The sequence below is a fragment of the Haliotis cracherodii genome, unplaced genomic scaffold, assembly GCF_022045235.1.
Source record: "Haliotis cracherodii isolate W230 unplaced genomic scaffold, xgHalCrac1.p SCAF_3, whole genome shotgun sequence".
Classification (NCBI taxonomy): domain Eukaryota; kingdom Metazoa; phylum Mollusca; class Gastropoda; order Lepetellida; family Haliotidae; genus Haliotis; species Haliotis cracherodii.
The window spans coordinates 24365611-24387724 of NW_027266286.1; the positions used below are offsets into that span (position 1 = coordinate 24365611).

At 40.7% G+C, this 22114-nt stretch overlaps 1 protein-coding gene across 1 annotated transcript; it reads left to right on the top strand.

Annotated features, from left to right (window-relative positions):
* Nucleotides 1-1451: 1451 nt before the first annotated feature.
* Nucleotides 1452-20927, top strand: LOC139474982 (centrosomal protein of 85 kDa-like). Its single transcript, XM_071258186.1, has 14 exons — nucleotides 1452-1568; nucleotides 6246-6376; nucleotides 7912-7953; nucleotides 9038-9281; nucleotides 10437-10680; nucleotides 11119-11264; nucleotides 12899-13013; nucleotides 13995-14089; nucleotides 16082-16160; nucleotides 17030-17182; nucleotides 17669-17953; nucleotides 18117-18287; nucleotides 19247-19466; nucleotides 20672-20927. Exons 2-14 carry the CDS (start codon nucleotides 6322-6324, stop codon nucleotides 20842-20844), a joined length of 2022 nt encoding a protein of 673 aa, XP_071114287.1. The 5' UTR covers nucleotides 1452-1568; nucleotides 6246-6321; the 3' UTR covers nucleotides 20845-20927.
* Nucleotides 20928-22114: the final 1187 nt, after the last annotated feature.

A 22114-nucleotide genomic window follows, 5' to 3' on the forward strand; every position in this document is an offset into this window, starting at 1 on the left:
GTCGACGTTGTCGCGTTACAAAATATAAACTGTCGGGCAAAAGACAGGGTTCACTTGAAATTTAGATTTGACCAAAAAAAATTCAAAACGTTGCTAGGCTAATTAAAATCAGTCGCCGAAACATTGCAAACTAAGGTACAAAAGACAACTGTGATACCCCTATGAAATACATCATCATTGAAAAAACATATTTGTTTCATATTTAGCCACCATCAAACAGGGGTGTGTACTTTATTTTGTCTGAGAGTTTGTTCATGGAGACCCGGTTTAGAATAGGTTCCCAGCGACTTGTGCTTGTCGTAATCTGAGTCAACCAATCAGATTCGATTACTTGTTAGATAGCGTGTCGACGTAACCGGGCGGCATGGAACGTCACTCTTAACATCAATCATTGGTTTTTCTGGTCCAAATTAGGGGGGCACGGGTGGCCCAGTCGTCTAAGGCGCTGCGATTCGCTGTGCAGATTTGCGTCCCTTGGGCACGCCAGAAACCTATGATTGTGGGTTCGAATCACGGTTCGCCCCAATTATGTTTCTAGGTTTGTCAGCACCATACCCGTGCTCGTGGGTTTCACCGAAGTGGTAAACGTCTGAGACCTGCATCACTTCGGGCTTTCCTCCCACATTAAGCTGACACGCCGCGATATAACTAGAATACTGTTAAAAGCGGCGTTAAACCCAACTCACTCATTCACTCACTCCAAATTAGACTGTTTTTGACTGGTGAAGTGCTGCTGGAATATTGTTGGGTGCAGTTTAAACAGCAAAAAAGACGACAAAATATATATTAACTGTATCAGAATTATTATTTATGAAAGTGTAAATTAAATTTCGCCAAGATGATGAAAGGAATATTTTCGTTTTACAGTTTTTAGGGTTCTTTGTTATAATTTAAGTTTAATTAATGGATAAGATCGTTTGATGATGTCAATCACTGGATTGTCTGGTCAAGTCTCGATTATTTACACAACGCCGTCATATAGCTGGAATATTGATGAGTGCGGCGTTAAACAACAAACAAACAAACAAAATGATTTGATTATCTAAGAGTCCCTGCATGAATGCAATGCCTCAATTTCAAACAATTCAGTTTTAAAAACGATTGGACCAAGCAAAAAACGTATATACCTATGTGTATACCTAGACTGGAAATGAACTTCGCAATCTTCTATCCAATACAATGCCTCAATTTCAAACAATTCAGTTCTAAAAACGATTGAACCAAGCAAAAAACGTATATACCTATGTGTATACCTTGACCTAGACTGGAAATGAGCTTCACACTCTCCTATCCAGATTTACTTGCGGCATTGCAAAGCCAAGTCACCACTGCTCCAGAGTGCGTGAACTTGAGTGAACAACAATTTTCTTTTAGCGGTCTTCATTGTTTTGCCCGCCCGTAAGGTGGCAGCACTGATCGACGCCATTTTTCAAGTTGTTGACATTGACACCGGTTGATAAGAGAAATCCTTCGCGTGTGTTCCCCAAATAGAAAAGGACGGAATTCTATGAATTCGGTATCGATGTTCACTGGAAACCGGTCTTAAGGCCTAGTTTTTGTCTACACTTGTACGTATTTGAGACTTTTTTCAGTCAGTATTCCTACGACTTATGTAGTAATGACCGTTTCAGTTGAAACTACAAACACAAGGCTAGGCCTCGATTGATAAAGTGACGTTGTGGATGAGGGGTAGGGCTCAAACGACACACAAAGTCACAATGTGAACCTGCCATACCTATATGAGCATATTTACTGGAGAATTTGCTTTTCTGGTCCATCCCCTATAATAATCATATTAATGCACTGGAGAGAATTGTTATTCTTTTACAATCCATCAATTATGTCTTATGACAGCAATGTAAGAGTTATGAAGTTGTATTTGGGTGCTAGTTATCAACAAGGGACCATATATTCAGTGATATCATTTCTAGATTCAGCCATTTGGGAAGAAAATATTTCTTATTTTCGATAAACTTAACTTTTTTTAACAGTGGGTATGGTTGCTTGAAGATATTATTATCACCATGATAACAGAAATGAATGAATTAATTCTGAATGATTTGCAGACAATGTTTTCATGATCAAAGGGCCTCAGTCATGGTTTTACCTTAACTTACAAAGTAGGGGGTCCTGGATACCCCCTTTAATTAATTTTAAGGGTCCTGTAGAGTAATAATATGGTTAAAAATGCAGTATGTTTTGATAATTACTTTAGAGCCTGGAATGAATCAATGATCATGTGGACAGTGGTCATCATTGATGGATGAAATGACAGACACTCATAACTGCTCTTGATGGACTGTAGGTGCAATGAATATTATACTGTGTCCGTCAGGATGCAGTATGTTCTTTTTCTGAGTCCAATCACAATGTTTGTGCATACTGAATTGGAGCACGTAAATTGTTTTTCAGGCTCAGTTTAATAAGCATGGTAGTGTAAAAAGGTCAGCAAGTTGTTTTGAATCAGCAGTTGCAGTTGTTTAATTTGTCTTAAATAATCTCTTGAAATATGATAACTTAAGATAAGGTCAGTAGGGCTGGCTAAAAGGATCGATAGTCAGAAATATAGTTGATGGGAAGAAATATTATCGACAGTGTTCCCGTTGGGTTTTGAAACTTCCAGTCCTGGTGGACTGGCAACTCTAAAAATTACCAGTCCCCTCTAATTTTTGTAAGTCCCAATTTTCAACAAATAAAGCAATGACGTCATCTCTGAAGTAACTTAGTTAGATCTACACATCATTCACACAAAGTTCAGTCATAATTTTCTCGTTTTTGTTTTGGTATTTCGAGACAAAGTCACTACAAATATATATTGAACCTCAAAGCAAAATGTTATTTCCTTGCACATAAAGTAGGCAACAGGAAACTCTGATGGTAACATACAAGCTGACTTTGTTCGAAAAACAACAAAGATGTATAACATGTATAAGGTACTTTATTTGCCAGTCCACAGGGACTGGCAGTCACATGAATTACCGGACCAAGCCTAACTTTACCTGTAAAAAAACCTGGTAATTATCAGTAAACGGGAACACTGGAATCGATATGAAAATTGTGTCATCGATAATTTCTTACATGATTTTTGTTATGAAATATAGTTTAGATTTCCCAAAACAGACATGTTATCGTCAGTCATGTTAATTGCTGAAGATGGAAAGCAACTGTTTGTGTTTGTGTTTTATCTTAAATGTCCACAAAGTAATCCCATCATAAATGTGCAACCGCTTACCAGTCGGGTGAAATCTGTTGTTTTCTTTCAGACTTTTCTATGTGTTTGCTCAAAGTTACTTCTCCGATAATTGATCGATATTTAGTGAACAATTATTGATCCTTATGATCTGTATCGATAGCCAGCCCTAAATGTCAGGTATGGGTGTCCTGACCATGGCCACCTGTATGTATTCAAAACAATCACTGTTTTAACCTACAAGCAGAAAATACTGTTTACCCAACAGTCAACATGATTCACCACGTAAGAACTGTTTCTAAAAACTGTGTGTAAGAACCTTAAGCAATACTTTAATATTCACATAATTGAATTGTAATGCTGACTCTAAAAACGCTAATTAACAACAACAAAATATGTCAGTATGATTTGTTTATCACAAGACCCATTTATGTATAGGCTTCAGCTTGCCTGCCTCTGTTGTTCTGCGTTGACATGTGACATTAATTACATGTGTCAGCGCAACAAAGTAACGCCTGTGATTGTTGAGTTGGTGCTTATTACAGAGTTGAAATAGTATCTGACTGAAGCAGGGTTAAGACAGGGATTGCTATTCCGCCCAGGCTGTTAATCATTTCCCCATCTGGGTGGTTATTCCTAAACACACTGGCAGGTCTTGACTGACATCTAGTCTCTTAAATAAAATATTTTACTGAAAAAGAACACTGTTAAATTATCATAATATGATATAATACAAAGGAAGTTGAATTACCAACGATATACAATTATATGGTCTCTGCCAATGATTACTGACTTGCATGGGCTGTATTGGATATATTTGTTTCAGGGTCTGTAAAAGGACATACTTGAATATGTTAAATGGCAGACTATAGTTAGTTATTTTATTACTAAAAATCACATATGAGTAAAAATTATCATTTACAGTAAGACAGGTCACTGTCCTGATGTTTCAGGTATATAATATTTATCATGCATATTCATGAGAATGGACAATCGTCAGTGAAACCTTTATTTACCTTCATATGTTGTTTGAGATAAGTAACTTAATGATACCAGCAGAATCTTTATCAAAAGTAGGATCTGATGTCAGCTGTGCGGTCGGGTAGCCTATTGGTTAAAGTGTTCGCTCGTCACGCCGAAAACCCGGGTTCGATTCCCAACATGGGTACAATGTGTGAAGCCCATTTCTTGTGTCCCCCGTCGTGATATAGCTGGAATATTGCTAAAAGTGACGTAAAACCATACTCACTCAGTCTGATGTCAGCACCCCAATTGTACATGATTGTCTCGAACTTGAGATAATGTCATAGGTTTCCAATGATCACAAGAACTTTAACATGTTTCAGTAAACTAGATCTCATTGTAATCTTATACTTCACTTGAACAGAATTTTTTTTCATGAAAACATTTAATCCATAAAAAGACATTGTTCGTAAGATATTTTGCAAATATCCAATCTCCTACCCCTAATCTCCTCACTCATACAGTAAGTATTTACTTATAGAAGAAATCCTTTTGTGGTTTATTAAGCTGTTTCGAGAGGCATGGATTACAGATGAAACCTGTTATGTAAACTTTCATGAGACTGGAACAAAAATTTAGATGGATTTTTATTTATCTTAATCTGCCAACAAGACGGCAGTAATTTTTCATCCCTATTCTTGGTGCCGCTGCCAAACAATGTTTGCACTTCACGATGTAAGACTCGTTTTATGACAATATAGATCTTGATTATCGATCAGATCGTCTTGACTGTGCGCCGTCATTTTGTTTGAATCAAATACAAGTGACACAAAAGGTGGAATCTGATTGGTCCATAGGCATGATAGGAGAGGTTTAGAAGGGTCATAACTCGTAGTAACCACTGTTGGCACTACGATCGAGTCCAGGAATTCCAGCCTAGTTCGGCAAGGGTGGAAACTGATATCGATATCGATTACAAAGATTGTCATGCACTTAATTCTTGTTGATTAAAATATGTTATCACTCCAACATGAATTCTGCACTCAAATTACAAAATTCTGTGGTAAAGACATAACCATTTTCCCCTAATATATTTATGCTAATCTTTTCGAAAATGCGAATCCAAATCCGAAACGAAATAATTCCCCAAACTGTCAAGATAAACAGTCATCATTGGATAGGAAATATGCAAAGTGTCACTGACATTTATCTATGGTTAGATGTAGTTTTTGTAGTCATGATACCACAAGAACATTTTAAAGTCAGAGTTAATCATTTCAAATTCAGTTTTATTGAAGGATTCATATTTTGTATGTTTGAATTGCTTTTTCAATTTTGGGGCATCTGTCAAGTGCATAATTTGATAAAAAAATAATTGAAAATATTGAAAATTGATGGGCAAATTCAAGGACTTTTATTTGGCAATCCTGCAGGAGTGCTTACATTTTCTGCAAATATTTCTGTAATTGCAGAATCACAGAATTTGTCTAGAACTGTGTTATGAAGAGATTACGAAATTGGTTACAGCCACTTGGATGATTTCGTCAGAGCTAGTAGAGACTGATAAAAATTACTGCATTAAATATGACTTAACGAAAATATAATCACTTTTTTGTATGAATATGACAAAAACATGCAGGATCTCAACTGAAACTCTGTTCAAACCTTTACTTATCAGTATATTTTCTTTCTTTTAATATACAGTATATTCCTTTGTGATTTCCACTGAATTTATAAGCTCATCGTAATTCTACTATTAGCTCTCTCATAAGCACAAATGGTGGATGACTCAAGGTCTGAAACTAATTTTCTTTGATAGTGATCAGACTGAGTGACAAACCTGCAATCACAGCCACTATAACTACAGGAGCTTAGCAGCAATTCTAACCATGAGAACCTGCTATATGTTCTTATACAATGCATTGTGTTGAAACCTGATATGGGGGTGTTATTCCTCCAGATTAAATCAACAGAAATCGGGATTACAGAGTCACAGCTGTGTGTAGTGGAGTGCGGGGCCTGTAATTAACATTGTGATCAGCACTTGATCCAGTTTGGTGTAACAACTATCAGCTCCACATGCTTGTTGCAGACCATGGGGGGTGAAACTCGATGAGGCGTGGTGATTGTGGGACAGGCTTCACCCAGGCAGGTGTCTACAACAAGCCATGTCATGGCAGGGAGACATGGGACTCCCCCCTTCTCACTCAACAAATGTTCCAGGTTTGTTGGTTTTTTATTTTGAAATTATTTTTATAGAACAATGTTGTCGTTAAGTTTTTGTTGCCTAGTGGAAGATAGAAGTCGTGACTGTTCATTATCTTGGTGCCTCTCACAAAGCTCTGTTTTAAGATGATTGTAACTCCCATACTTTGACATGTTTAACGTAGACGTACAGCTTGATGTATACATTAGGGGTGAAACGATACAGCAAGTTCACGATACAATACATATCATGATACATAGGTCACGATGCGATACATATCGCGATACATTTATTTATGTCACAACATATAGAAACGTCTTGACTAAATATTTCAGAGAATGTTCAAAAGGAAAATTTAGCTGTAGACACAGCATGTCCGGAGCGGCTTTTTTTAAGTTGTGAACTTGAAAATCTAATTTTACACTTTGCAATATTTGACTGAAAAAACTGATGGGCTAGGGTCATGAAACAAGTAGTAGATTATTTATTGTAACAAGTGTATCGTCCTGTATAGATACAGATAAAAAGCGTATTGTGACATGAACATGATGAAAACTCAGGGTGCACTGATGTATCGTTTCACCTCAAATATACCTGATACTGGTATTATGGATAATGACTTCCCGTCTCTCTCTCTCTCTCTCTCTCTCTCTCTCTCTCTCTCTCTCTCTCTCTCTCTCTCTCTCTCTCTCTCTCTCTCTCTCTCTCTCTCTCTCTCTCTCTCTCTCTCTCTATCCTGATATGTTCACACAATCTAGGATAAATATAAATTAGGACTTTCACTTTGTATGAGTTCATGGGTATGAACCTTCAGAGAGTGAGGGCCAAGCTGTATGAACATTGGAGCTTGCTTGAAAGTCAATTCTTATAGTATTTTATATCACTATTTTTACCTCAAAGGATATGACTAGATCTATACACAATTATATATAGTCTGTGTGACTTCATGTTTACACTCACAGCCATACACAGTTACAGAGACCCAGTTTTGCCACACTTAGGTTTTGCCGGTTTTCTTTTTCTTTTTAGGATTACAGATTTTTGGAGTAAGTCCTGGGTTGAAGGAGGGAAAAAAAAGAAAAAAGCCAGATGCATTTTTTTATGCAGAATGCCTCTGGCATTCTTTATGAACATATTCTGTGCTCAATAGACCGCTATTTGTGACGATATAGCCCCTTGTAACAATAAAAATTCTACCACTTACATCAAGGATAATTGTCAAGGGAGGCCATTCATGTTCGGCTTCAAGGTCAACAAAGATCTATTATGTATCTCTTTACAAGTTGACAACGGTAAATTCATAGTTTTTTTTATTAAAAGGTGATGATAACAAATAAAATAACTGACACCGTGGCTATCGGTGGGGGAAAAAAAATGGAAATCTGATTTATTTATTTTTACATTTTCTCAAAAACTAGAGTAGGCAGGTCCTTAATCCGAAAAATATAAAACACCTTATTAAATTCTACAACTCACCTTAACATCTTTGTGAGTGGCCTGTGTCACACTTGAAATAGAATACAGTTTTATCCCTGTTGTTTGTGTGTTCCAGATTATCAGAAGATGCTGCAGGCTCCTCAGTATTCTAATGCAGGTAACTGTTTGTTTGTTTGTTTGTTTGTTTGTTTGTTTGTTGTTTAACGCTGCACTCAGCAATATTCCAGCTGTATGATGGCGCTCTGTAAATAATCGAATCGGGATCAGACAATCCAGTGATTGACCTCCTGAGCATCGATCCACGCAATTGGGATACGATGACATGCATCAACCAAGTCAGCGAGCCTGACCACCCGATCCCGCAAGTCGCCTCTTACGACAAAAATAGTCACCTTTTACGGCAAGCATGGGTTTGTGAAGACCTATTCTACCCCGGATCTTCACAGGTCTGCTGGTAACTAATGCTCTCAGACTTAGACAAACTCTGGTCATGCTTTAGACATGTGTTAAACGTACCTCCTCTATGGTGTAGTGGATAGAGCGAAGGTCAGTTGTTCGATCCCAGACGCGTTATACCAGAAGTCTGAGTGAGGTTTTCATGTTAAACTGCAGCATTGTTTCTCTGTGAGCTTGCACAGTAAAAGTGACCTGACTCCAGACTAGTACAAGTAGCCACACACATACATGAACATTGCTATATAAGTGCAGTAGTCTTGAACACGACCCCATTTCACCTCACCACAGGGGCCACGGGTGGCCTAGTCGTCTAAGGCGCTGCGAATCGCTGTGCAGAACTGCGTCCCTTAGGCACGCCAGAAATCTATGATTGTGGGTTCGAATCCCGGTTCGCCTCGATTATGTTTCTAGGTTTGTCAGCGCCATACCCGTGCTTGTGGGTTTCACCGAAGTGGTAAACGTCTGAGACCTGCATCACTTCGGGCTTTCCTCCCACATTAAGCTGACACACCGTGATGTAACTGGAATACTGTTAAAAGCGGCGTTAAACACAACTCACTCACCTCACCACAGGTATATTACCATGGTTAAACTGTGGCAGACAGACATTTTATGAAATATGTCTTACATACCCTCAAGCATTGTCATGGACACCATTATTTCACTCCTGTGCAGTTTTAAAAAAATTTGGATATTAAGCATGGTGAAAATGTCTTATCAGAATATGCTACAAAAAAGGCTATGAGGGAAAGAAATGTAATGTTATACCTTTCATCTGTGTGAAGGATGGAGGGAGGCACCTCATTTGGAGGATGCACAGACTTTAGTGCCATCTCCCGTGGTCCGACACCCAGTCAACTCCCCACAGAAGCTTGGGGGACAGCACCTTGGCTACCACCCCTCCAAATACGGACTGGTCGCAGGGTCAACTCTCTACCCTGAGTCCCAGTTCAATGATGGCATCCACCCTAGCATGCCTAGTGAACGTGCTGTGCAGTACTCCACCAGGGAGGGGGAAACTATATACAGGTCAGTCAGATGACTTCCCTCTGTGAAAAGGCTGTGAATTATTGTTATATTTGTGAGAGAGAGAGGTGTGTATATTATACTTTGAACAGTATTTCATTTTTATTTTGCATTTTTATCAGCTTAATCATGGTAATGTTCACTTGAGAATGATGTTGGTTTAGTAGTGGATCTTGGCAAAGATGAGGATCTTTGTCACTGATAGATTCCTGCTAGTTATATAATAAATATTTGTTGTCAAATAACATGTTTATCTTCATTGACAGACATGTAACAATTAGTCACATCTTACACAGTCCCTTCAACAAATTACTCATACCGTATTCGACATAATAAGCACCCCTCTCTAATCATGCTAATAAGAGCCCATGGCGATATTCTAACATATTGGCTAGTGAACAATCCCAGTTAGCACCGCTTCCAATTGATGAATGTACACAGGACTTATTTATTTGCATATAATGCGCACTCGTGTGTTATATGCACCTTAAATTATGGGCAATTAACTTCTGGAAAAATATATCTGTCGTACATAAACATTTCAGGCTGTCAGCATAAACCACAAAACTTAAATTCTTTTAACTCTGTGTAAATAAAAGACCCCCCTATTTCTAATTTTGAGAGTGCCCTGGGCACTTATTACGACGAATATGGTATATTTTATCTTCATGTATTTCATTTTTGAAAAATCTGCTTATTTAGATAAACATATTATAAAATGGTGACGAAGAAATTCTTTTTGCTTAATGTTTGTGTAAAACTTAGTCACCATTGCCCCAGAATGTGCCTTCTCCATGTATCATTGGACCCGTGAAGATCCGGGGTAGAATAGATCTTCAGCAACCCATGCTTGCCGTAAAAGGCGACTATGCTTGTCGTAAAAGGCGACTAACGGGATCGGGTGGTCAGACTCGCTGACTTGGTTGATGCATGTCATCGATCCCAATTACGTGGATCGATGCTCATGATATAAATCACTGGATTGTCTGGTCCACACTCGATTATTTACAGACCGCCGTCATATAGCTGGAATATTGCTGAGTGCGGCGTTAGTCCCGTTAGTCGCCTTTTACGACAAACTCTTCGTTATGGTCCACAACGACACTTGTTATGTCCACACTTGTTATGGTCTGATATCATAAGAATGTGTTCACGCAGAATCCAAGAGGCCTACATGCCCGACCAGCTCCCTGTGGAGGACAAACTCCAGTATGATGAGGACTACATGGAAATGAAGACACCACCCAGTCGGAGCGGACATGACCTTCAGAGTGGCTATAAGACACCTCCCAGCAAGACATCAACACTGTCTGAGTTCCATCAACTTCCGAAAAGTGGATTCAGCAGCCAGGGAGACATGAGACAGTGGCAGACACAGCAACAGCAGTATTATGATCAGCAGGTAGGGAAATAGTGTCTGGGATCAACAGCAGTATTATGATCAGCAGATACAAAAATTGTGTCAGGGATCAACAGCGGTATTATGATCAGCAGGTAGGAAAATAGTGTCAGGGATCAACAGCGTTATTATGATCAGCAGGTAGGGAAATAGTGTCTGGGATCAACAGCAGTATTATGATCAGCAGATACAAAAATTGTGTCAGGGATCAACAGCGGTATTATGATCAGCAGGTAGGGAAATAGTGTCTGGGATCAACAGCAGTATTATGATCAGCAGATACAAAAATTGTGTCAGGGATCAACAGCGGTATTATGATAAGCAGCTAGGGAAACAGTGTCTGGGATCAACAGCTGTATTATGATCAGATAGGGAATTACAGCTTGGGTCCAGTAGCTGTCTCTGAAGGACGAGATGTGATGTTTGTGAGGTGTCTTTCAGAGTGTGTACAACAAGGGGGTTCGGCAGGTTGGGATGGAGGGAGTGTTCCAGCAGCTGTCTGTGAAGGATGAGGATGAGACCCAGTGGGACCCAGTCAGAAGGGCGGCCGACAGCATCATCAAGGAAAAGAATATGATCATACACAAGTAAGATGCTCTTGTTTGGCTCTCAGCCCTGAATCTACCACTACCCTTACCAGAGCCAAAGGGGCCATGAAGGACCTTTTTTCCTGTTTCCTAAAAGAAATCCCTGTGAAATGGCACTCCTTTTTGATTTTGTCAGAATTGAGAATGATCCTGGATCCATACATCATTGACATTAAATCACAGTCTACTCTACATCGTCGTAGCCATGAGGAGTTTTTTGGCAATTGTGATAACAATGTCAAAGATCAAAGTCACAAGATAACAGAAAACAATGATGTTTACACTAAATTTTAACATACACCTACTGACCTAGTCTACGATATCAATTTACTCTACAGCCAAAGGTAAAAGTCACTGTCCAGGTTCTTGTGAAACTATTGTGACAAGTTTTAACTAGCTGATGTCCAACTTATCACAGCCTTATAAGGTTGTGTCATGAGTCCCACTTGCAATGGCACAAACTGGAAGTGATATCATCAGACCTGTATTGCATATGGAGCCGCCATAATGTCCGTGGAGGGTTTCGAACCATGGACATTCTGACCTGAGGTTGGGCGCCTTGTCCACATTGTCCACCAAAGAGGTCGACCTTGTCAGCAGCTGACACAGTATGGATGTCATCTGTGGGATGACTCCACGCCCCGCTACACATACATCAAGCTGACACTCTGTGATCATGTCCCGTTTATCCGACATGACTGGTTGCATACAGTTATGTCAGAGTGAGTGAGTGAGTTGTGTTTAACGCCGCTTTTAACATTATCCAGTTATATCACAGCGTGTCAGCTTAATGTGTGAGGAAAGCCCAAAGTGATGCAGGTCTCATACGTTAACCACTTTAGTGAAACCCACGAGCACGGGTATGGTGCTGACAAACCTAGAAACATAATCGGGGCGAACCGGGATTCGAACCATCATAGGTTTCTGGCGTGCCCAAGGGACGCAACTCTGCACAGCGAATAGCGGCTCCTTAAACGACTGGGCCACCCGTGCCCCCAGTTATGTCAGAATAACGATAAACAAAATTAAATACAGTATACTTCGCTTATAACGAACTGACCGACATTACAAACTTATTTTTTAGTCCCGGCCATTTGTTGTATATATATATATATGGTTATTACGAACTATAATTAGTGGTCCCTTTGAGGTTCGTTATAACCATAGTTTACTGTAGTATCAACGATCTTGATTGAAAATCGGACAACTGCAAGATAGATAACGATACAAATAGCAATAAAAAAATGAAATATTCATATATTGTTATGTTACATTGTTAGCAGAATATGTTTTCTTATCATGCAACCTCTAAAGCTTAACACAAAACTACTGTTACGAGCTGTATAACTGATTCAAAATACTTTTAAAAGTATTGTCTGGAATGGAAGTTGACAGTTTGAAACTAGTACCACAAAGCTCAAGAAAGCTACTTTCTTAGTGGCTAATGTCGATCCTCTGTTAGTCATCTCATTTAGTCGGTCAAAGTTTGCGAATGGTCATTCTGACATGACCTGTAATGGGATGTCCTCAGTGGTTGTGAGAACTTGTATCTGATTTTAGTATTTTGAGTGTGTCAGAGTGGACGAGACGCAGCTGTCACATTATTGTGAGATTGTTCTTGTTTCTCCCACCAGGTTGAAGAGCAAGATCTCTATGATGGAGGAAGACTTGAGTATATGTGAGAACAAGCTGCGTAGTGCCATCATCAGCAAGGAGGATCGAGATGATGTGCTGCATCTCAAAATACAGGTACAGGCGCTTGGAAACTGGGACCCCAGTGCAGGAGCTGTCTTTCTTTTTTACTATAAGCCTACTTGGTAAATATGTTGAGTATATGGCAAGTCTTGACCATCCTTGGTCTAAGGATCCACTCGCCAAAGCTATCACAAGTGCAGAACAAATGTAGAATAAATTGTTTGATAGTCAATTCTTAGACGTGGACGAAAGACAAAGTAGACACAATTTTTGGAGATCAATTTCATTATTTCCCTGTAATGGTGCACCTTATACCGTTGTCAAGCAAGGCTGAATAATGAACATGGTACAGAATATATATGGTAGGTGGCAGATTAACAGAAACAACATTTCAGAGATTAACAGATGGATAATACTGTAACAACATGATGGGCACTGTTACTGTTAATCCTCCACCTACCCTATATATTCTGTACCATGTTCATTTGTAAATAGGACCTATGCCCAAACATTGACATGAGGGTTGCCATTAGAAGTTGTTGTCCATAAATTGTGTCTACTTTGAAATGTGGAATAATATTTAAAACATGTAATGTTATTTCATATTTCAAGATTACAGTCACTCTACAAGGAAGGTCTTGTTAAGATGTAAGGGGCGGTCGGGTAGCCTAGTGGTGAAAGCGTTCGCTCGTCACGCCGAAGACCCCGGTTCGATTCCCGACATGGGTACAATGTGTGAAGCCCATTTCTGGTGTCCCCCCGCCGTGATATTGCTGGAATATTGCTAAAAGAGGCGTAAAACCATACTCACTCACTCACTCACTGTTAATATGTAAATGTCAATCTCTTTTCCATGGACAATGATGGAGATGCTGAGTACCTTATATAAATGGAAAAAAACAATGTTGAAAGTAGGTCATTGACACTGTCAAATACCTGATAATATTCAATCTACTCTTCATGTAGGCGTATCTACATAATTTAATCAGTCGGTTCATTTGTGTGATGTAAATGCTATTCCTCAATGGCCTCCAGGAACTACAACACAAGAACAGTGCTATGAGGACAGATATTATTGACAGCAAGTCCCAAAAGAATGCTGAGATTGATGAGATGGAAATCAAGTTAGGGTAGGTCACTCAGGTGATAACACTACCGTATTTGACGTAATTAGCACCCCCTCCGATTGATCAATGTACACAAGACTAATTTATTTGCGTATAATACCCACTCATGTGTTATGTGCACCCTTAATTATGGGCAATTAAATTCTGGAAAAATATATCTGTCATACATAAACATTTCAGGCTGTCAGCATAAACCAGCATGAAATTTATCTTTCAACTCTCTTTTTTTTTTCACCAAAATAATATATTAATAAGAGCCCCCTATTTCTAATTTTGAGAGCTTCCTGGGTGCTTATTAAGTCGAATACGGTATGCGTTCTGTGTGTGGAACTTCCATTTGGAACCATTAGCCTTGCAAAAATACCCACAAATCTTTTAACTCAAACACGTCTTAAAACATTATAAATACTTTAAGTTACCGGTAGGACTCCCTGTGGTTTTGTGAATAGAGTGTTTTTCCCAGTGAACGGAACCTCGATGGTTTGATCCTGGTCGTGTCATACCAAAAGATGTACTTATTGTTTCCCTGCCTGCTGCTTGGATATTGAGGGGATAAAACAAGGACTGATTGGCTCGGTGTCATTTTACTGTGTCTGAGTGGATATTCATAGTAAACTGTGGCATGGTAGCTCGGTGGGTAAGAGCTATAAAACCAGCATTAGTCTGGACTAGTACAAGCAGTCACGCACGCACGCAGTCAAGCACGCACACGCAAGCACACACACACACACACACAAGCGCGCACACACACACACACACACACACACACACACACACACACACACACACACACACACACAAGCACACACACACACACACACATACACACACACAAACACACACATTGCTATATTAGTGCAATAAAATGCGCATTAAGCCCCATTTCACCTCACCTTGGATATCAGTAAGTTTCTGTAGTGCTCCAACAGCGATGACTTGTACATGATATAACTTGACAATGACAGCATTATACATGGGTTGATGTCATATGCTTCAGTGACACTGTAGTCTGCCTGAATGCAGAGAAAAACAACTACTTAGGGACTAGTCAATTATTATGGGGTGACATTAGTCTCTGGACTGTATATTTTGACCTTTCCCCCCCCCCCCCCCCCCCCCCCCCCCCCCCACCCCACCCCCACATGTAACACCCCCCACAATAAACGACCAGTCCATAAAAAATGTTTAAATTTATAAAACAACAGAAACAAACTTTTTGTGATAAATAATGATCAAATGCAATATTTTACAATATAACCTAGCTGATGTGTGTCCATGTATGTTAAAGGATGAATCTTTGGTCATCTGTCCACCACTGGTTTACTTGGGTCAGGCTTGATTATTTACAGGGCGGTCGGGTAGCCTGGTGGTTAAAGCATTTTCTCGTCACGTTGAAGACCCAGGTTCGATTCCCGACATGGGTACAATGTGTGAAGCCCATTTCTGGTGTCTCCCTGGTATTGCTGGAATATTGCTAAAAGCTGCGTAAAACCATACTCACTCACTTGATTATTTACAGGCCGTGGTGACAGCTGGAATATTGCTGCTTGTGTTAACATTCACAGGGTTAGAAACTAACAGTTTTGGCCCACTAGTCCTTATAATGATAACATATATAGCAAAACCCTTAAAATGGGCCATTTTCTACTAGTCCTTAGGATGCCTTTACTATTGGGCAGTTTGGTAAGGACTACAGGAATAGTGCCAATTTCTAACGCTGATTCACTCACATACTTACCACAGTCACCAACCTATGTGAAATACTGCAGTACCATGAGGTAGTACAGTGTGTAGTTTTTGTGTTGTACTGTCCTGCTTTGTTCTTGTTCATTTTGAGCAAGGTCAAGTGATTATGTTTACAGGTGTCTGCCAGTGGTCATAGTGCAATGACCGTCATATCACCCATACACGAACATAGACATATGATAGTAATAGCGTTGATACATAGAGGATAATTTGATTGCAATTTTGAATGCGAGTGCGATAATTTTCCAGGGCTGCAGAGCATGAGGTGATGCAGCTGAAGACTGTGTTGAGGAACAAGGAGGTTCACGTGAGAGAGGCTCAAACCAAGGTGAGTTGAGACTCAGGCCAAGGTCAGTTATGGATTAGGCCAAGGTCTGTTGAGCATAAGGTCAAGGTCAGCTATGGATCAGGCCAAGGTCAGTTGAGGCTAAGGCCAAGGTTCAGTTATGGATCAGGCCAATGTCAGTTGAGGCTAAGGCCAAGGTTCAGTTATGGATCAGGCCAATGTCAGTTGAGGCTAAGGCCAAGGTTCAGTTATGGATCAGGCCAAGGTCAGGTGAGGCTAAGGCCAAAGTCAGTTATGGATCAGGCCAAGGTCAGGTGAGGCTAAGGCCAAAGTCAGTTATGGATCAGGTCAAGGTCACTAATGGCTCAGGCCAAAGTCAAGGCTCAAGTCAAGATAAGTTGAGGCACTGGATAGAATTGTCCTCTGCCAGCTGCAGTTATACTGACTAGTCAGTGTTATTTTTCACACTCAAAGTATCTCTTCCTAAGAGCATGTAGATAGTTAAAACAGTATTTCCCTGGAGGCATACACAAACCTTCAGGTTGTATAACATGCTCAGACACAAAGGGCAATATGGAGGGCCAGACAACCTTAAGTGCCTGCAGGAAACTATATGTGGGCCATGTGATGAGTCAGGTCCTGATCTCTTGTGTTGTATGTCAATTTGAATTTTTTTGATGTTTTGGTAGACAGAGTTAAGTTTGAAATCTCAAATACTTCAGTCCACATGTACATTGGACCCAACTAAAGAGACATTTTTGACATTTCATTGTTATCAGCATAGTTTGAAAGTATTTGATTTCAAGTCATTTCTTATCAGCAGTAGTTTTATGGTGTCACAGGAAAATACACTTTCAAGTTGTGTCTACATGCTAATCTTTCACTGATGATTGATATGTTTTGCCTTCAAGTTGGTTGATGCTCAACGTGAGGTGGAAGAATGGCGGTCCAAGTTTCAGGAGATGAAGTCCAACCATCAGAGCATGAAGGCCAACTTAGACAGTCTAGAACGCTACCTGGCTGACTTGCCTACAGTGGAGGAGAAAGCTCAAATGGCCAAAGAAATATCCTTTCAATCAATCAATCAATCAATCAATCAATCAATCAATCAATCAATCAATCAATCAATCAATCAATCAATCAATCAATCAATCAATCGTGTGTGTCTTGCCAGGATTCGCTGTTCAGGTGTCCAATTCCCTGCATTCTTGTCGTACAGGGTGACTAAATGGAACAGGCGGTCAGCCCTTGTGACTTGGTGGGTTGTGTATCATTGTACTCCAATGACGAGTGATGTTGGTCTTAATATCAATCACTGGTTTATCTCGTCCAGTTTTGATTATTTACAGGCCACCATTTTATAGCTGGATATTGTTGAGTGAATATATATACACACACAAGAATTCTCAATGTGTAGACAGACCATAATTATGCAGAAATCTCTTGTCTGACAGTCTGAGATACAGGTACGACAGACATGGTATAATTTCTGTACCCCTGAGCCAGTCTATACACTAGACACTCCGGTGTTATGTTTCTTGACTTGTTACCTGGTTGCCCTACGAGAGGAGCGAGCTGTTAACCGGGCCACGCTGGAGGACCTGGAGAAGAAGCTGATGCAGACCAAGCAGACTCTGTCGTCCCGGGAGATGGACCTGAGGGAGATGAGTGAGAGGGAGCACCAGATGCTTGAACGCCTGAACGAGGCCACAGACAACGTGGAGAGGCTACGGTCGGAGGGATCAGGTGCTGCCCTCTACAAGGCGGAAGTGGAAGCACAAGGGATGCGGGAGGAGAAGGAGAGATTGGCAATAGACTTAGAGAAAGCAAAAAAAGTATGTTGGTTAAATCAAATGCACATTATAATTGCTAATTTTGTTCATTTTCTGTAGCTTGTTTGGAATGGTAAAAGTACTGTTGAAGCAGGAATGGAACAAGTAATGTTCATGCAGACTGTTAGAAGGTTGTAGTGTTATTTGATAGTATGATTTGTTGCAGCTGCTTGAGACGACAGTGCGGCGTTTACGTCACCTGGAGGCTAAGCACCAGAGTGAGGCTCGCCAGATGAGCGAGAGGGTGAGCCAAGAGGAGGAGATGGTGATTGCACTACGAGGAGAGGTGGCCACTAAAGATTCCCAGGTTGAAGACCTGAGGAAGGCTATGAAAGAGGTTGGTTCACTTCCTGCATCATCTGTGCCTCAAAAATGGCTGCTCTAAGTTTCTCCCACATGATATAAAGACTGACACAATCCTTCACTTGGCATAAAGAGTCTGAAATTTATTACAGCTCATGCGACAAAGAATTTCACACAGGCCAGCAAGTGGGAGTCCATCTAATGTTAACAGTATCCTAAGGGTTTTATTAGAATCATGTAACCTTAAATCTACAAGTTTACACTTCAATGATAGCTGTGAAATTGTGATTAAGTGATATCATGAGACGAGAAAGTGATATCATGAGACGAGAAAGTGATATCTTGAGACGAGAAAGTGATAGCATGAGGCAAGAACACAATATTGTTGTGCAAGAAGCTCTCACTTTCTTGTCTCGTGTTATCACTTTCTAGTCTCCTGTTACCGACTAATTGCATGCTCACAGCCATAATTGAAGTCGATGTCCCCTCTCAGCCACCATACAATTTGACATGATTGTTGATTCAACTCTCCACCAGCATAGAGTTCACCAGAACTGAAAAGATAGCACCACCCCCCCCCCCCCCACAAAAAAAAGAATTTACAAAACAAGAAAATACAGTAATCATAAATGCGCAATGCGCACTAATAGATAATTTAATGATAATGTTTCTTTTTTGTTTATTTTTATCCTCTTGCCTTCACGTATTTCAGCGGTAAGATAGCAAAAAATCCTAATATTTAAAAACAATACAATATTTCATGCAGTTTACTACCCTTTACTGCTTTACTGGGCACTGCTTTACTGCACATAACTGTTTATTTCGTAACATACTAGTTTAAACAAGCATTATACTTTCGATTTCCTGAGAACCAGTTCTTTTAGTTTATTAAGCCTAATTATTTTGGTCTGGTCTCATGAACTGTAAGTGCCGTTCATCATTTCCAGTGTGTATTCAGGTGTTGCTAATTAAGCTGTAACCTTGTGCTCACAGCTGGGGTCCACCAACCAGGATCTGATGGAGCACAACCTCATCATGCAGGAGCAGCTGAAGCATCTGGAGCTGCAGTGCACAGACGAGACACTCAAACGTCAGCGGCGCTTGATGCGCGAGCTGGGCTTCTGCTTCTCGGAGCTGCAGTCACTTGTACAAGTGTGTATGCAGCGAGCTCATGGCGAGGATCCCAACATTTCCATGCTCCTGGGCACTAAAGGTGAGATAGAACTGTTTCTGAAGGAAGGACATTAGCATTAAATGCCTGGATGATGTGGATGGTGGATGGATGTACTGCCACTACCAGGCAAGACTTAATTCCTGGCTGTGACCTTGCTGATGTGTCAGTGTCTTCAGACAGTGTGAATGGGCCATCAACACCACACACCACCACACACCTGGCTGTGACCTTGCTGATGTGTCAGTGTCTTCAGACAGTGTTGATGGTGCATGGATGGGCCACCAACACCTTGCTGTGAGCTTGCTGATGTGTCAGTGTCTTCAGACAGTGTGGATGGTGCATGGATGGGCCACCAACACCTGGCTGTGACCTTTCTGATGTGTCAGTGTCTTCAGACAGTATGGATGGTGCATGGATGGGCCACCAACACCTGGCTTGGACCTTGCTGATGTGTCAATGTCTGCAGACAGTGTGGATGGTGCATGGATGGGCCACCAACACCACACACCACCAACACCTGGCTGTGACCTTTCTGATGTGTCAGTGTCTTCAGACAGTTTGGATGGTGCATGGATGGGCCACCAACACCTGGCTTGGACCTTGCTGATGTGTCAATGTCTTCAGACAGTGTGGATGGTGCATGGATGGGCCACCAACACCACACACCACCAACACCTGGCTGTGACCTTTCTGATGTGTCAGTGTCTTCAGACAGTGTTGATGGTGCATGGATGGGCCACCAACACCTGGCTCTGAGCTTGCTGATGTGTCAGTGTCTTCAGACAGTGTGGATGGTGCATGGATGGGCCACCAACACCTGGCTGTGAGCTTGCTGATGTGTCAGTGTCTTCAGACAGTTTGGATGGTGCATGGATGGGCCACCAACACCTGGCTGAGACCTTGCTGATGTGTCAATGTCTGCAGACAGTGTGGATGGTGCATGGATGGGCAACCAACACCACACACCACCAACACCTAGCTGTGACCTTGCAGATTATCATCAGTATGTTTAGACAGATTCGATGTTGCATCATAGGGCCACCACCACCTGACCAAAACACGGCTTTCATCAATGCCTATAAAAACATCATGTATTTAGCCAGTGTAGATCATTGTCCACCGTCCACCATGATGTAGCTGTTATAATTCAGATTGAGATCCACAGTAGCTACATCTAACTCATGATCAATCGCTTACACATTTTCTGTAATAAATATTGACGATCAAGGTGTCTCTTGTTCCAGGAATGTCATCTGGTTACTCTGACGATGGCCCCAGCAACTCGGAGGATGAGACCATTGTGCAGTGGCAGACCAAGGTGACTGAGCTTCGCGGCGAGGTGGACCAGCTGAGGAGCATCATCTGCAACAAGTACGCAGAAGACCAAGGAGGCAACATGGAGTGTAACCCACAATGAACAATCTGTCATCTCAGTGCTGTGTCAAACTTATTGCAGTCTCATCTTAAAGCCTTTTATTTATAAGTATCTGGTTTACAAAATCGGCTGACATCAAAGAAAATTGAAATGAAAAAAAATAATGACATTGGACAATGTATCATTTATGACTGTTTCGAAAATGAAACCAAAATTTAGAAGTGATTGTTCTTGAAACTGCTATAGGATCCAGTCCCGAAATTTGATCAACAAATTGATTCTTGCTGTAAGTATTTGTCGGTTTTGCAAAGATTATGGAATCTGGTGAAACAAGTGTTAACCCATGACAATCAACACCGAACTCAGCTGTTTCTCATTCATTAGTAGTTATGGTTTAGTAGCTGAATTGGGGCGTGGGTGACCCAGTCGTCTAAGGCGCCGCGATTCGCGATTGCTTCCCTTGGGCAAGCCAGAAACCTATGATGGTGAGTTCAAATCCGGTTCGCCCCGATTATGTTTCTAGGTTTTGTCAGCACCATACCCGTGTTCGTGGGTTTCACCGAAGTGGTAAATGTCTGAGACCTGCATCACTTCGGGCTTTCCTCCCACATTAAGCTGACATGCCGCAATATAACTGGAATACTGTTTAAAGGGGCCTTAAACCCAACTCACTCACTAGTAGCTAAATTTTTTTGGACATTTTGTTTATACCACCTACATGGATATTTGGCCAAATCTTTTGTAAACCAAATAATAAAAAATAAAAGGCCTGAGGCTGAGCATGTCTCTCACATGGGGCACTAACTTTAGGTTTAGACTGGGTATGGAAACTGAATCTATGGCCATGAAGACCTCCATAAGCCACAATTGTCTTCCATCTTTGAAAGCTTATCATGTACTTCAGGTAAAATGTCTCTTGTAATCGGTTTCTTGTGTCATTTGAAAGGAAATAGTCTTGATGGGTTGTATATATGTTTGATTTTGAACCCAAGCTGATATGTCATAATAGAGACAGTGATTAAATTGTCAAGAAAATAATATGACACCTTAAACTACTACCAGCAAGGCTAGTACATGTATTTTGTTCCCGTTCTGTACACGTATAACACATAATTGTGGGTCTGCTGTCAGTACAATGTACATCAACAAGGGAGATAACTCTATGTGCTTGATTGGCATTTGGAAGTTGGTAGTAAGTTAAAAATCGTACAACTTTATGGATAACAACTTCTGCTTTATTGCATAGGCTAAACAAATAATAGTCTTGGTTCTCAGACACTGCCCACATCACCATAAAGTTCATTGCACGTTT